The sequence below is a fragment of the Siphateles boraxobius genome, unplaced genomic scaffold, assembly GCF_051911475.1.
Source record: "Siphateles boraxobius isolate OS27281-9 unplaced genomic scaffold, OSU_SipBor_1 12, whole genome shotgun sequence".
Lineage (NCBI taxonomy): Eukaryota > Metazoa > Chordata > Actinopteri > Cypriniformes > Leuciscidae > Siphateles > Siphateles boraxobius.
In genome coordinates this window covers 3463401-3476900 of record NW_027508722.1, presented here as the reverse complement: position 1 = coordinate 3476900, position 13500 = coordinate 3463401, and the positions used below count along the sequence as shown (strand labels likewise).

The following is a 13500-nucleotide window of genomic DNA, read 5'->3' as shown; positions in this document are numbered from 1 at the left end:
AATTTGAAGAGGCAAATTAATAATCACAACAGGCACATTTTTTTTAATGATCAAACAAGAACAGCAATCTAATCACAACAAAAGTGAAGCAAGACAAGGAAAATCTTACCAGCAAAAAATCTTCCTCTAATATCTTTGAAGGAATGTGAACTAGACGATTCAAATTTTCCACGCAGAGAGCTGATGTAAATGTGAGCAAGCTGGAGGGGAATATTCAGTGTTACTGTACTCCAATTAGTATAAAAATAGTCATAACACACAAACATTCGATACAATTGTCATATTTTTCATTACATGAAACATTTAAATTTCAACTTTTCAGTATTAAGTGAATTATAGGGTATTCACTCATTGCTGGAAAGTATTGATTAAAATATATCAGTGGCAGTAAGCAGTGTGTTAATGTATTGTCACATACATTTCTCCCTTATTTAACTCATTACTAAACTAAATAAGTCAACACAATCACTTACAATCAGATCACCATCAATATCAAAATCAACCCTATAAAGCCCAATGTATCATATTTGATACACTCATTTCTAAAGCCTCTAAATGATCAACATGATCAAAACTTTGCTGAAAAACATCTTGCACACAATCTACTATATGCTTTCTGTCGTCTGATTGATAGCTTAAACTTTTTTTAGGAAGTAAAAGGCCTTTTAGAATCATTGTAAAAACGTCCACCTTCAGCGAGTGTCTTTTTTATGTGAAATATTTACTGATTTTTATCAAGTAAATGGAAGAATAACTGCTATATTGGTAGTATTTCAGTAGTAGTAATCCCAGAGATTTCTGATTCTCTCTGTGAAGATTTTGCAACATACTTCAATGAGCAGATCTCAACGATCAGATCTCAAATGTCGCTGTCTATTTATATGCCACTTGAAATGTTCTTCAACATGGTCTGTCTTTGAACCTGTTTCCCTTGACTCTTTGATTGAGATTTTCAACTTTAAAAACTACTAGCTGTTTTCAAGATGTGATTCCTACTAAGTTTTTTAAGCAGGTTCTATGTGCTATCGGTTCGGATTTGTTGTCATTTATCAACAAATGTCTCTGTACTGGGGTTGTTCCAAACAGCCTGAAACACGCTTCGGTCTTGCCGAAACATAAAAGACCTAGTTTGGATCCATAGATTTTAAGCAACTATCACCCAATTTCAAATTTACACTTTATTTCAAAAAATGTTCAAGTCTTTTTTAACTGATAGTCAGATTTACGAGAAATTTCACTCTGGTTTTAAACTACGTCATAGTACAGAATCTGCACTTCTACGAGTCATGAATGACATTTTGCTCGGTACTGATACAGGGCAATCTGTGGCTCTGGTCCTGTTGGACCTCAGCTCTGCTTTTGACCTGGTCGACCATGATATTTTAATCTCTCGCCTTGAAGCTTATACAGGTTTTAGGGGCATGGCGTTGGAATGGTTCCGCTCATATTTGTTTAACAGAAGCTATTCTGTTCGAATCGGGAAACAGTGCTCATCCAAAATGAAACTTGGGTCCGGCGTTCAGCAGGGCTCTATCCTTGGGCCAGAACTATTTAATCTGTATATGTTACCTCTGGGTTCTATTTTAACTAAACATGGGGTTTCTTTTCACCTGTATGCCGATGATACCCAAATTTACTTGCCACTAAAACGTGATGACAAGTCTGCCTTAAAGCCACTACTGGACTGTATAGATGAACTGAAACTGTGGCTTTATGATAACTTTTTGAGTCTGAATGAAAGCAAGACGGAAATTATCATGTTTGGCCCCAGTGATCGTAGTACACATGCTTGTGACCTTCAAACGTTGTCACCTTACAGTACCACCTGTATTCGGAGTCTGGGGGTCTGGATTGATAACAACATTAACCTTGAAACACAGATAAGTGCTGTGGTAAAATCCTGCTTCTTTCATCTTCGTCTCTCAGCTAAGGTTAAGCCATTTTTGTCTAGTAAACACTTTGAGATAGCTATGCATGCATTTGTAACATCCAAATTGGACTATTGCAATTCTTTATATATTGGAGTCCCCCAGAAACATATCACACGTCTACAATTAGTCCAAAATGCAGCTCCACGCCTCCTCAAAGGAAATCGTACATTTGAACATATTACTCCGGTTCTGATCTCGCTTCACTGGCTACCGATTAAATTTCGAATAGATTTTAAAGTCTTGCTTTTTGTTTTTAAATCTTTACAGAATTTAGCTCCCCAGTACCTATCTGAACTGCTTCACCCAGAATTTAAGTCAAGATCACTAAGATCGGGGGATTCAAACTTACTTTCTGGATTAAAAAATTAGGGGTGATCGTGCTTTCGCAGTTAATGGACCCAAGCTATGGAATAGCCTACCCTCAATATCCATCTGCCCAAACTCTGACAATTTTTAAAACTTCTCTGAAAACGCACCTTTTTTCATTACCTTTCAATGTACCTTGATGTGTCCGTCTTTTCTCTGACGTGTAATTGTTGGTTTCGTGCATGTATTGTCTACCCTTTTTATTGCTTTGTTAAGCACTTTGGTTAACGTCAGTTGTTTTTAAATGTGCTATACAAATACAATTGTATTGTATTGTATTTCAAGATGAAAACTTACTGGACTGAAGCAACCTAGGTTTACGCCTAAGAAAAATCATGACAAAATGTATTGTTCTGGATTTTTAAAAATTACTCATAACTAACATTTATTTTTCTTGCAGGATTCATTTTAATATGCTTTTGAAAACGTAATGTCCCCAACACTGACCAAAGTCAACGTGTGTCTGAATCATGTTCGAATATAACAAAAGGGGAAATTAAACTAGATGGATGTCTAAATATATATAAATTCATGACTTTGAGTAACAAAGTAAAGCTACCTATAGTAACAGAAAGGTGTGCTGGATTATACATATGAAGAACCGATCATATTGTAGAAAAGTGATGTAATCTATGCTCCTATTCTATAAAAACTGTTTTATTCTTTTTGCTGGTGGGATTCTCTCTGAAACTGATCCTCCGGCTGGGATTAAAGTATATTCGAAGGCATTGTCAGGAGTCTGTCTAGTTATTGCTGTGCAGCGGGTTAGAAGAAAACTAGACCTTATTCCCAAGTGAGAGTGTTCAAAAAGGAACAAGACGTTGTTTGACTGAGAGTGAGACTCTTAGGTGGGGTTAGATACGGTCAGGTAACTATAATTATTTCACTTTATGCGGGCAGAGTAGCTACACTTAGGCGTCATCGAACGCGGTCAGAGGAGAAGTCACCTGAGTATAATACTACAGGTAAACTTCAGTCAGGTGTGTAGGGGAAAATCTTCCACGGTATCAAATATGATCATCAGGCTTTTGAGGAAAGTTTATTTGTTCATCTCTCAATCATCATTTTATTGCATTGCATTATATCTTTGAAACTACAGAGCTTTGATGATAAAACTATTAAATATCATCTTACTAAGACATATTATTGGGAGATTTAGAGTGACAGCTAATATTTATATGATTTTATGTAAAGATCTCATCTTACTTTTTGTATATATATATCTGTATGTACACCAAAATTCAGATTTTCACTCAGTTTGAGCCTCAGAATAAAAGCTAATATGTTTTTCCTCTTCTAGCTCCATATTCTCACTATATCAGATTATATGAGCCATAAAAGCCTGATGTATCAAATATGATACTCAATATGCAAACTTTTTTTTTTTTATCTAAAGGTTAAATAAACTGTTAAATTTCAAAAAATGTGTTTTCTTGTCTCACTAATATACCATAATTCAGGCTTTCCAGGGTTAATGCAGGAGATAAAGGTTTTACACTTCTACATCCAGCCTCTTAGAGAGAGAAAAAGAAAAGATGCACTGTGACTTCTGAGATCATGTGTGCTGTGTTCACACTGGCTGTCGGATTTTCCTCGAAAAAATGGTTTTACACATTAAAAAGACACACTTTGTCAGAAGTGTAACACATGTGGTGGATGCATGAGAAAACTGGTGGAAACGTGTTTCAGGAGCAAACAAACCTCCTGTAGATGCAGTATTTCTATTTATATTCAGGAATTTGTGGATTATAGCAACATATACATTTACAAAAGAATCTCATGAAGCTGCTTGATGAGTGATGATGGATTCTAGACCGAGAAGAAATATTTCATATATTTGGTCACCACATAATCTCCATACCTCAGACATTTAGAACATATTCACACCAAATGATGGCTATTTAGATATGAAGACAATATTCATACTAAATAACCAGTAGGTGTGTCCAAAGTTTTTTTCTGGTAGTGTAAAAAAAACAACAGTATATATAAAATAACACATATTGCAAACTAGTTCCCAAAGCATTTTGCAGGCGTCTGTTGGAAGCTCTATCTTTGTCTCTGGGCTGTTATTTGTCAGAAACACAAGTGCTGTCAGAGAAACAATGCAGTGAGTTTGCTGCCCTAACTCTATTCCTCAGTGGAACTGAACACCCCTGTGACTGATGGAGTTCTTGATGGAGTTCAGCCTGCTGGCAAATTCTGTTTTTCTCTAAATTAGGCTCTGAGTGAAGCGGGTGCAGGACATTATAACAGCGCAGGGAAAAGGCAGAGGTGGCAGTGGTCAACCAAAAATAATGCAAACAGGACTATAAATAAGTTTGAGCATCTTTGTGCCATTCTTCAATTTAAACGAAACCTTCATACTGTACAGTAGAGTGGAAGTCCTTTGGACATGTTTGAACGATGTACAACACCTGGAATATAGGGCACAGTTTTTCTGCTGATTTTGTTATTTTTGGAGCCTGATGTAAATATATGCATCTGTAGTCATTAGATGGAAAAAAAGAGAAGCAGTTCAGACATTCTGGAAAAAGATACGTCATCGTGTTCCAGAAACAGTCTCACAGGTTCTGGAAGGGTAGAAAACAAACCCGTGAAATTTAGAAAAACATGGCAGCAACGTTTTAAGTTTTATGGATTGAACTTAAAAGTACAAAACTGCATATTTTATTACCTGATGGAAAATTAACATTTTATCTAAAGTAATAACTTCTGTTTTGTACATGTGTAATATCTTGATAACCACTATAATAATACATAAGCTAAAGTTAACACTAATATGTACTGAACAAAATTATAAACGCAACACTTTTGTTTTTGCCCCCATTTTTCATGAGCTGAACTCAAAGATCTAAGATCTAAACTTTTTCTATGTATACAAAAGGCCTATTTCTCTCAAATATTATTCACAAATCTTTCTAAATCTGTGTTAGTGAGCACTTCTCCTTTGCTGAGATAATCCATCCACCTCACAGGTGTGGCATATCAAGATGCTGATTAGACAGCATGATTGTTGCACAGGTGTGCCTTAGGCTGGCCACAATAAAAGGCCTCTCTAAAATGTGCAGTTTTATCACACAGCACAATGCCACAGATGTCGTGAGTTTTGAGGGAGCGTGCAATTGGCATGCTGACTGCAGGAATGTCCACCAGAGCTGTTGCTCTTGAATTAAATGTTAATTTCTTTACCATAAGCCATCTCCAAAGGTGTTTCTGAGAATTTGGCACTTCATCCAACCGGCCTCACAACCGCAGACCATGTGTAACCACACCAGCCCAGGACCTCCACATCCAGCACCTTCACCTCCAAGATCGTCTGAGACCAACAGTCGGTTTGCATAACCAAAGAATTTCTGCACAAACTGTCAGAAACCGTCTCAGGGAAGCTCGTCTGCATGCTCGTCGTCCTCATTGGGGTCTAGACCTGACTGCAGTACGTCGTCGTAACCGACTTGAGTGGGCAAAGGCTCACATTCGATGGTGTCTGGCACTTTGGAGAGGTGTTCTCTTCATGAATCTCGGTTTCACTGTACAGGGCAGATGGCAGACAGTGTGTATGGCGTCGTGTGGGTGAGCGGTTTGCTAATGTCAACGTTGTGGATCGAGTGGCCCGTGGTGGGGGTGGGGTTATGGTTTGGGCAGGCATATGTTATGGACCACGAACACAGGTGCATTTTATTGATGGCATTTTGAATGCACAGAGATACCGTGATGAGATCCTGAGGCCCATTGTTGTGCCATTCATCCACGACCATAACCTCATGTTGCAGCATGATAACGCACGACCCCATGTTGCAAAGATATGTACACAATTTCTGGAAGCTAAAAAACATCCCAGTTCTTGCATGGCCAGCATATTCGACATGTCACCCATTAGGCATGTTTGGGATGCTCTTGATCGGCGTATACAACAGCGTGTTCCAGGTCCTGCCAATATCCAGCAACTTCGCACAGCCATTGAAGAAGAGTTGACCAACAATCCACAGGCCACAATCAACAACCTAACCAACTCGCGACTATGCGAAGGAGATGTGAGGCGATGCGATGCAAATCCAGATACCAGATACCGACTGGTTTTTGGACCTAACCCTAACCCCCCAACCCCCCGATGCAGTAAAACTGCACATTTTAGAGTGGCCTTATATTGTGGCCAGCCTAAGGCACACCTGTGCAATAATCATGCTGTCTAATCAGCATCTTGATATGCCACACCTGTGAGGTGGATGGATTATCTTGGCAAAGGAGAAGTGCTCACTAACACAGATTTAGACAGATTTTTTACCATTAATTTTTTTTTTAAATGACAATTTTCATTTAAACCCTCTATCTATCAATCTATCTATCTATCTATCTATCTAGGATGTTAACTTTTTTCCACAGTTTATAGTATGCTAGCGGTACTAATAAAATGTCAAAGATCAGATTGTCATTTTTTCTACAATTAGTGAAGTATTGGTATTCCTAGGTTTGAGAAGGGCCCTGTGACGCTCACTAGGACGTGTGCTTAATTATCTTATTCACCCCTTCAGTGCCCACACCAGCTCTATGCAAAATATCACTTTCACTATTACAGTACTAGCCTCACACAGCACGATTTACCAGAGCAGGACACATTCCTGCATCGTCTTTTATTGGTCCTGGAACAACATTCCCATGAAACACAACAACCTGCACCTCCTCTTATATTGAGATGATAGTGCTCAGATAATCAGAGGGAAATTATGGTCTATAAATCTTCAATCAGCAAAAAATGCTGTTTTTAACCTTATTTTGCAATGCAGAAGAAAGCTATTTTCTATGTACTGTATGTGTATGAACTGTAAAAAATGCTTTTCTTAATTAGTATTTTTTGTCTTGTTTCCAAGAGAAAAAAAAATACTTTCCAAATATCTAAACATTCTTAAATCAAGATGTATATACTTGACAAGTAAAAATACATACGATATTGTTCTTGTTTTTAACAAAACCTCAATTTGGATTTTTTTTTTCATTTTACTTAAATGCATCTTGATTAAATAATTTGTATATATTTGGTATTCGATTTTTTTCAGCATCATTACTCCAGTCTTCAGTGTCACATAATCCTTCAGAAATCATTCTAATATGCTGATTTGATGCTCAAGAATACTTTATCATTATTAATGTTGAAAACATTTGTACTGCTTCATATTTTTGTGGATACATTGATGAATTCTTTCATGATTTTTTGATGAATAGAAAGCTGAAAAGAACCACATTTGAAACAGAAATATTATGTAAAAATTAAAACTTTTTACTGTCACCTTTAATCAATTTAATGTGTCCTTACTAAATAAGTAGTATTAATTACAAAATAATAGCATTAAGCGTATGCCAAACTCATCGCGGTTCTCATGTAGTGTACTTTACTCTTCAAAGTGACCTTCAAACTATTGAAAACTTGGCTTTTTCATGCCAACAGTCAAAGTTTATCCTGTTCAAGTTCCTTAGATCAAATTACACAATTTGCATTATCCTCAAATTTATGTGCAAATGCTTTTATACAGAAATATTATGGTCAGATTAACCCTGTCTGCATGTATCATGGTTGTTTTTATGGCCTGTGGCAAAACCTTTTTTTGATTTTTAACAGTCTATTTGTAACTCTCAGTGAGAGCAACATGAAGGTTTGTGAATTTCAGAGCGTGAGCATTCAGATCAGGGCCTAAAGTTCTTCAGACTGCTTTAAAAATCGTCAATAAATAACATTTTCTGTAGTAAAATGTGAGTGGTGTTTGCTAGTACAAAAATCACTGCCACAGTGCCAGGGTGTTGCTATGTGGTTGCTAAGGCATTCTGAGTGGTTTCTAGGGTGTTGCTATGCAGATGCCAGATAAAGGTGTCATGTGCATTCCACACAAAGCAAAGCACCCTGATGACATGCAGGCGTTTTTTAAGGAAAAGTGTGTTCCCACCTGTCATTAGACATTGGCTAATGTCCAATTATGATGCGTTATTAAGCACAGTGAACTCAAAGCTTATTCAGGACGCTCTATGAATACATTTACTCGGTCACGTCTGGGACCGCAGTGTTTCCAGTCACTCGCTGGACCGCACACTCAAGAACTCTGACACCATTCCTAAGATAGACATTGAGTCAAAGTACCGGTAACATGTTTTAAGAGTGCATGGAATGATATTCATGTCCTTGTAATGAAGCATGATGGGTATTTATACTGGTACAGATTGAATACGACGTCAACAAGATCCCAATTAAAAAGATACACAGGCCACGTGCTTCTCATGTGCAGATCATTCGACTGCAGAACAAAACACAACTTCAAAGGTTTTTATTTAAAAAAAACGTTTTAATATGTAGCATTTCCAGGCTATAAGAGCATGACAGTGCTGATAAACGTGTCCGCTGGGTTCTGAGAAGTGACGGAGCTCAGTACATCACATCCGCATGTAGGCCACCTGAAGAGAGAAACAGACGAGCTTCAGAATACCATACTTGCATACTATTGATATAATACAGTATCAACACAGTGTAAAAAGCATAGTACATACTAAAATGTACATTATAAACTGTATTCTGTATTTATTATCTGAATTGACTACCAACTGCACTAAATTTGATTAAAAATGCAAAATAGTTCCACTCACTGAAGGTTGCAACGCATTGCATTGTTTCACACAGAGAAACTGGTTCACATTTACAACCATACAGAAGTCTGAAGTCGGTCAGAATGTTTTTGAAATAAGGCTGCAAAATGCAGAAAGCAATAATAAAGTGAAATATTACTGCGATTTTAAAATGACTGTTCAATATATTTTGAAAGTAATTATTCCTGTGATCAAAGCTGAATTTTCAGCATCATTACTCATTACACAGTCTTCAGTGTCACATGATCCTTCAGAAATCATTCTAATATGATTTGCTGCTCAAGAAACATTTCTGATTATTATCAATGTTGAAAACAGTTGTGCTGCTGCAGATTTTTGTAGAAACTGTGATGCAGTTTATTTTTCAGTTTTCTTTGACGAATGTAAAGTTCAAAAGAACAGGATTTATTTGAAATAGAAATCTTTTGGAGATTTAAAAATGTATTTACTGTCCCTTTTTATCAATTTAATGTTAAAGGTACTGAATAAAAGTAGATTTAAAAAAAAAAACAATTCTTACTGAGCTGAAACTGTTTTGACCGGTAGTGTATAAGCCAAAAAGTCCTCTATGACTTCTATGATTCATAAGCGGTGATCAACAGCTAGGTGTGCCTTAGGCTGCAAGTTTAATCACTTCAAAAACGACATGACACACGACTAAATCTGGGATCTTTCATTTACATTAAAAATACGAAAACTAAATAGATGACATAAATGGCCATAATGTAAAACACGTGCCAAACAGAAAAGAACGGAAGATGTTGAGGATTTTCCTCATGGCCATCAGTGCTTTACATGCACATCAGAAAACAGACTGTCAAACCAGCAGCCTCTCAATGAAATACAATCTTACATCATAGTAACTCATACACACTATCGTTCAAACATTTGCAGTCAGTAAACAGTAAAGACATTCATAATGCTACAAAACATAATAAATACTGTTCTTTTGAACTTTCGATTCATAAAATAATCCTAAAATTATGCATTTAGTTTTCACAAAAATATGAAGCAGCTCAACTGCATTGATAATTATGAGAAATGTTTCTTGAGCATCAAATCATCATATTAGACTGATTTCTGAAGGATCATGTGACACTGAAGACTGAAATCCTAACATATAACTCCGGGTTCTCTGGATCTGTGATTCTTTCCGATATTAGCTGGATTAACTTCCCTCTGAACACTGGAAAACATCTCTTCATGCAAACTGTTTCCACTCAAAGAGCTTTTTTATCTATATAGGTCAGGTGTTTGTGTGTGTTTGTGTGTGTGTGTGTGTGTGTGTGTGTGTGTGTGTGTGTGTGTGTGTGTGTGTGTGTGTGTGTGTGTGTGTGTGTGTGTGTGTTGAAGGCGTTGAATGAACTGTACACAGCATTCCCAGAGGCACACTTGACGATGTCTGTCTGCCACTTTATCATCACAGCACTACAAAAATTGGCAAGATGAGTGATAGTTTTCCACTTGATGGAGTAAGTTCAATGTCTCCAACAGCTACAGCAGAGAAAACACGTTGCTAGCCAGAGAAACAAGTTGATTATCTGAATTCAGACTAAACCATGGCTACAAAAGTAATCCCACAATGTAGCTTGTTTAATGTAACGCTAAGCTTTAAATCATTGGCTGACACTGAGTTTTTTTATGTAGTTTTCCAAAATCTCCACTTATTAGGTACTATTTAAGTTAGGCTGAGAAGATTGCTGCCTATATAGACAACCCATTCTCACTCCCAACGCATCAAAAGCTGAAGTATGGTCAAACGTGTTTGTTTAGCAATTAAGACGCTGAAGGTCGTCACTATAATCGATGAACTAGGAACTCAATTGCTTTCAATGACAAACCTTTGCTGTCAATATATACACAGACACTAAGGGCATGGGAATTTTATTGACATGAAATTATATAATTTAATTGTATTTACATTACACTATTTAGACATTTTTGAGCGGCTAACATGACCCCTAAACCTAACCATTTGTCAATATAAAATAATATAAAACACAAGCAGATGCAACAACAGCCAATTACAATTATTCCACGTCTTCCAAGACCAAATGATTGATTTGCTTAATAAACAAAGCCAAAACAGATTCACACTTAAATTGCAAACATTCAGATATTGCCGTATGATGAACATTACGCCAGCTTGGCATTCGTGTGTCTAAAGTTTGGATTTATCTTCTGAATGAGATATGACTGTGATCATTTTCACTGATACAAAGATATTGTATGGCTTTAGAAGACTTAGAATGCAACAGAAGTATTTTGTAATACTTTGATTCTGCTCTTTGTTCAGTTTTTGCAATAAATGCATGTGACATCTTCCTGAAGTGGTTAAGTTTAGGGTAGGGATAAGGTGCTCAACGACATCTATAGGTGTAAATATACATATAAAAGAAAATCATTTCTACTTTTACAAATGCATGCAAAGAATTAAATGAGTCTTAAACTGGCGCACGATGCAACCTATTGTTTTGTCATTATAGAGACACCTAAGGGTACTGAAGCGTCTTAATAGTGACGCTAAAGGTGCTTGACCATGCTTCAGCTTTAGACACTTCGAGTAAGAATGGGTTTAGCAAAAAAAAAAAAAAACACAATGTCCAAAACTTCACATGCCCCACATAATTATTACTCATTGAAAATTGGTAGCAGACGTTCCCTCACACTTCTAGTGTTACAGATCCTTCAAAACACCCCATTTCCCAGGAATTCCTGAACACTGCTTGTAAAATTCTCGTCTTTCTCTTCTTTTTTTCTGTCAGAAATATAGACTCTTTTGCAGAATATAAAGCTCCACCTCAGCATCAGCACTATTTTCCTTCATGGGTCAAGCCCTAAAACTCTTCATAGTGAGTGGGGGCGGGGGGGTGGGGGGGCAGATGTTTTGTCTCCTTACTTTGGAGCAAATATGCTGAGGAAACAACAGTAACTGAGGCAAGCATTTTGTAAGCCTGTGTATTGGTCCAATGAGGGTTTCCAATAATACAGGTGAAGGTCTTTGCGTGTTACTGTCTTTTCTCGTGGCAAAGTATTTTTGGTTAAATGCAATACATTTTATCTTATGTATTAACTCGTTTCATCTGACTCCATAAAATGAAAAGGTTTTTCAATGATATCTGTGCATCATTAAATGTGAGCGAATGTTTTACTATTCTTTTAAACTCCAATGAAAATAAAGTCAAAGTCTGTTAGAATAATCAAATGTAACAATTTATTATGTCAGGTAAATGTATCATGCCAATTTCATAATCAATTCAAAGATAATCGATACAAAACATCAAATGCTCTGGAATAGAGAGAAGATGCAAACCCGACTTTAAGAAATACATGAGGCTGAGAGGTCTTCCTCTCAGCCTCACGGACCGATCTGAAGTACAGAAAAGGCCCTGAGCTCTCGCTGCGTTTCATTATATACCCAGACCTCATTTCAAATCTAAACATCATTCACAGTGGAAATTTACCTGTAAGTAACCATTTGCTAGCAGTGGAAAATTAGCATTCAGTCAAATGGTCAGAAGGTGTTAACTCAAAGACACACCCTCCAGTATTGAAGATATCTAAACTTCCTAAGAACTTTATTACCTTTTGGGTTTACTTCTTTGGGAATGAGACATTTGTACCAGTCGTACCGAGACATTTCAAATAATACCAAATATGTATAAAACTAGATTACAATCATTCACATTAAACCATTTAGATTCTTGTGTGAGTTTGGGAGATCTCTGCCAGGATGAAGAATGGGGAAGAGAAATGTAGATTAGGATGAGGGAGGTGAGACCTTCGTCTCAATAGTGCATGAGGGGGAGTTCAAATGTTAATTTCCTTTGTTTTCTCAGAGAGTGGCCCTCTCTTAAAGTCCTTCAAGTTTTTCCAGTCTTACAATTTCAACCAGGATATCTGCCTGATCCCAATGCACGTCTGCTTCAAAGAAATTCCATACTTTGTTTTTATTCATTAGTATTCTTCTTCTCCACTGAAAGGCATTTCAGCTTCAGCAATGTGGACGTGAGGTACTAACGTCAGCTTAGCCGGAGGTGGGCAATTAAAAATGCCATCAACTGAGGTGAAGGGTAACTAAACTTCCACTTATTAGCGGCAAAGATTAAAGAAAAAAATATATGAACAGTCACATGTAGAAGGCAGTAAGAAGAGCTGTGCTATTGTCCCAGAAACTCATCCATAATTATTCTGCTGGATCTGTCTGCTCCCTTTAACACTGAAAATCACCAGGTGCTCAATGAATCTGCATTGTTTACCCTTTTGATCTTTCATCAAAAGAATTTGCAAAAATCTAAACTTTCATTAAAGTGAAAGAATGAAGGGGGAGGGTCGACGGGTGAATCACATTATTGGTGCTTTTCCACTGCATGGTACGGCTCAGCTTGCTTTTCCACTGCAGTTTAATACCTTTAATACCTAATGCTTCAAAGTGGGTGGGATCATAGACTGATCGCTATAGTTTTGGCGCCTCTACTGCCGTGACATCATCGTAAACGCGACACAAACAGACGCACAACACAGGAGCAATGGAGCATATCGATGGAATGGTGTTCTTGATTGTGGATGTTTTTCA

General features: G+C 37.1%; 1 protein-coding gene across 4 annotated transcripts in view; it reads right to left on the bottom strand.

Annotated features, from left to right (window-relative positions):
* Positions 1–8605: 8605 nt before the first annotated feature.
* ube3d (ubiquitin protein ligase E3D) overlaps positions 8606–13500 on the bottom strand; it is a 29867-nt gene continuing 24972 nt past the window's right edge. For all 4 annotated transcript variants that reach the window (XM_077206311.1, XM_077206322.1, XM_077206333.1 and 1 more), the window contains one exon: positions 8606–8735. In XM_077206311.1, coding sequence (XP_077062426.1) covers positions 8715–8735 — 21 coding nt within the window. In that variant the 3' untranslated portion in view covers positions 8606–8714. The remainder of the gene's footprint in view (positions 8736–13500) is intronic.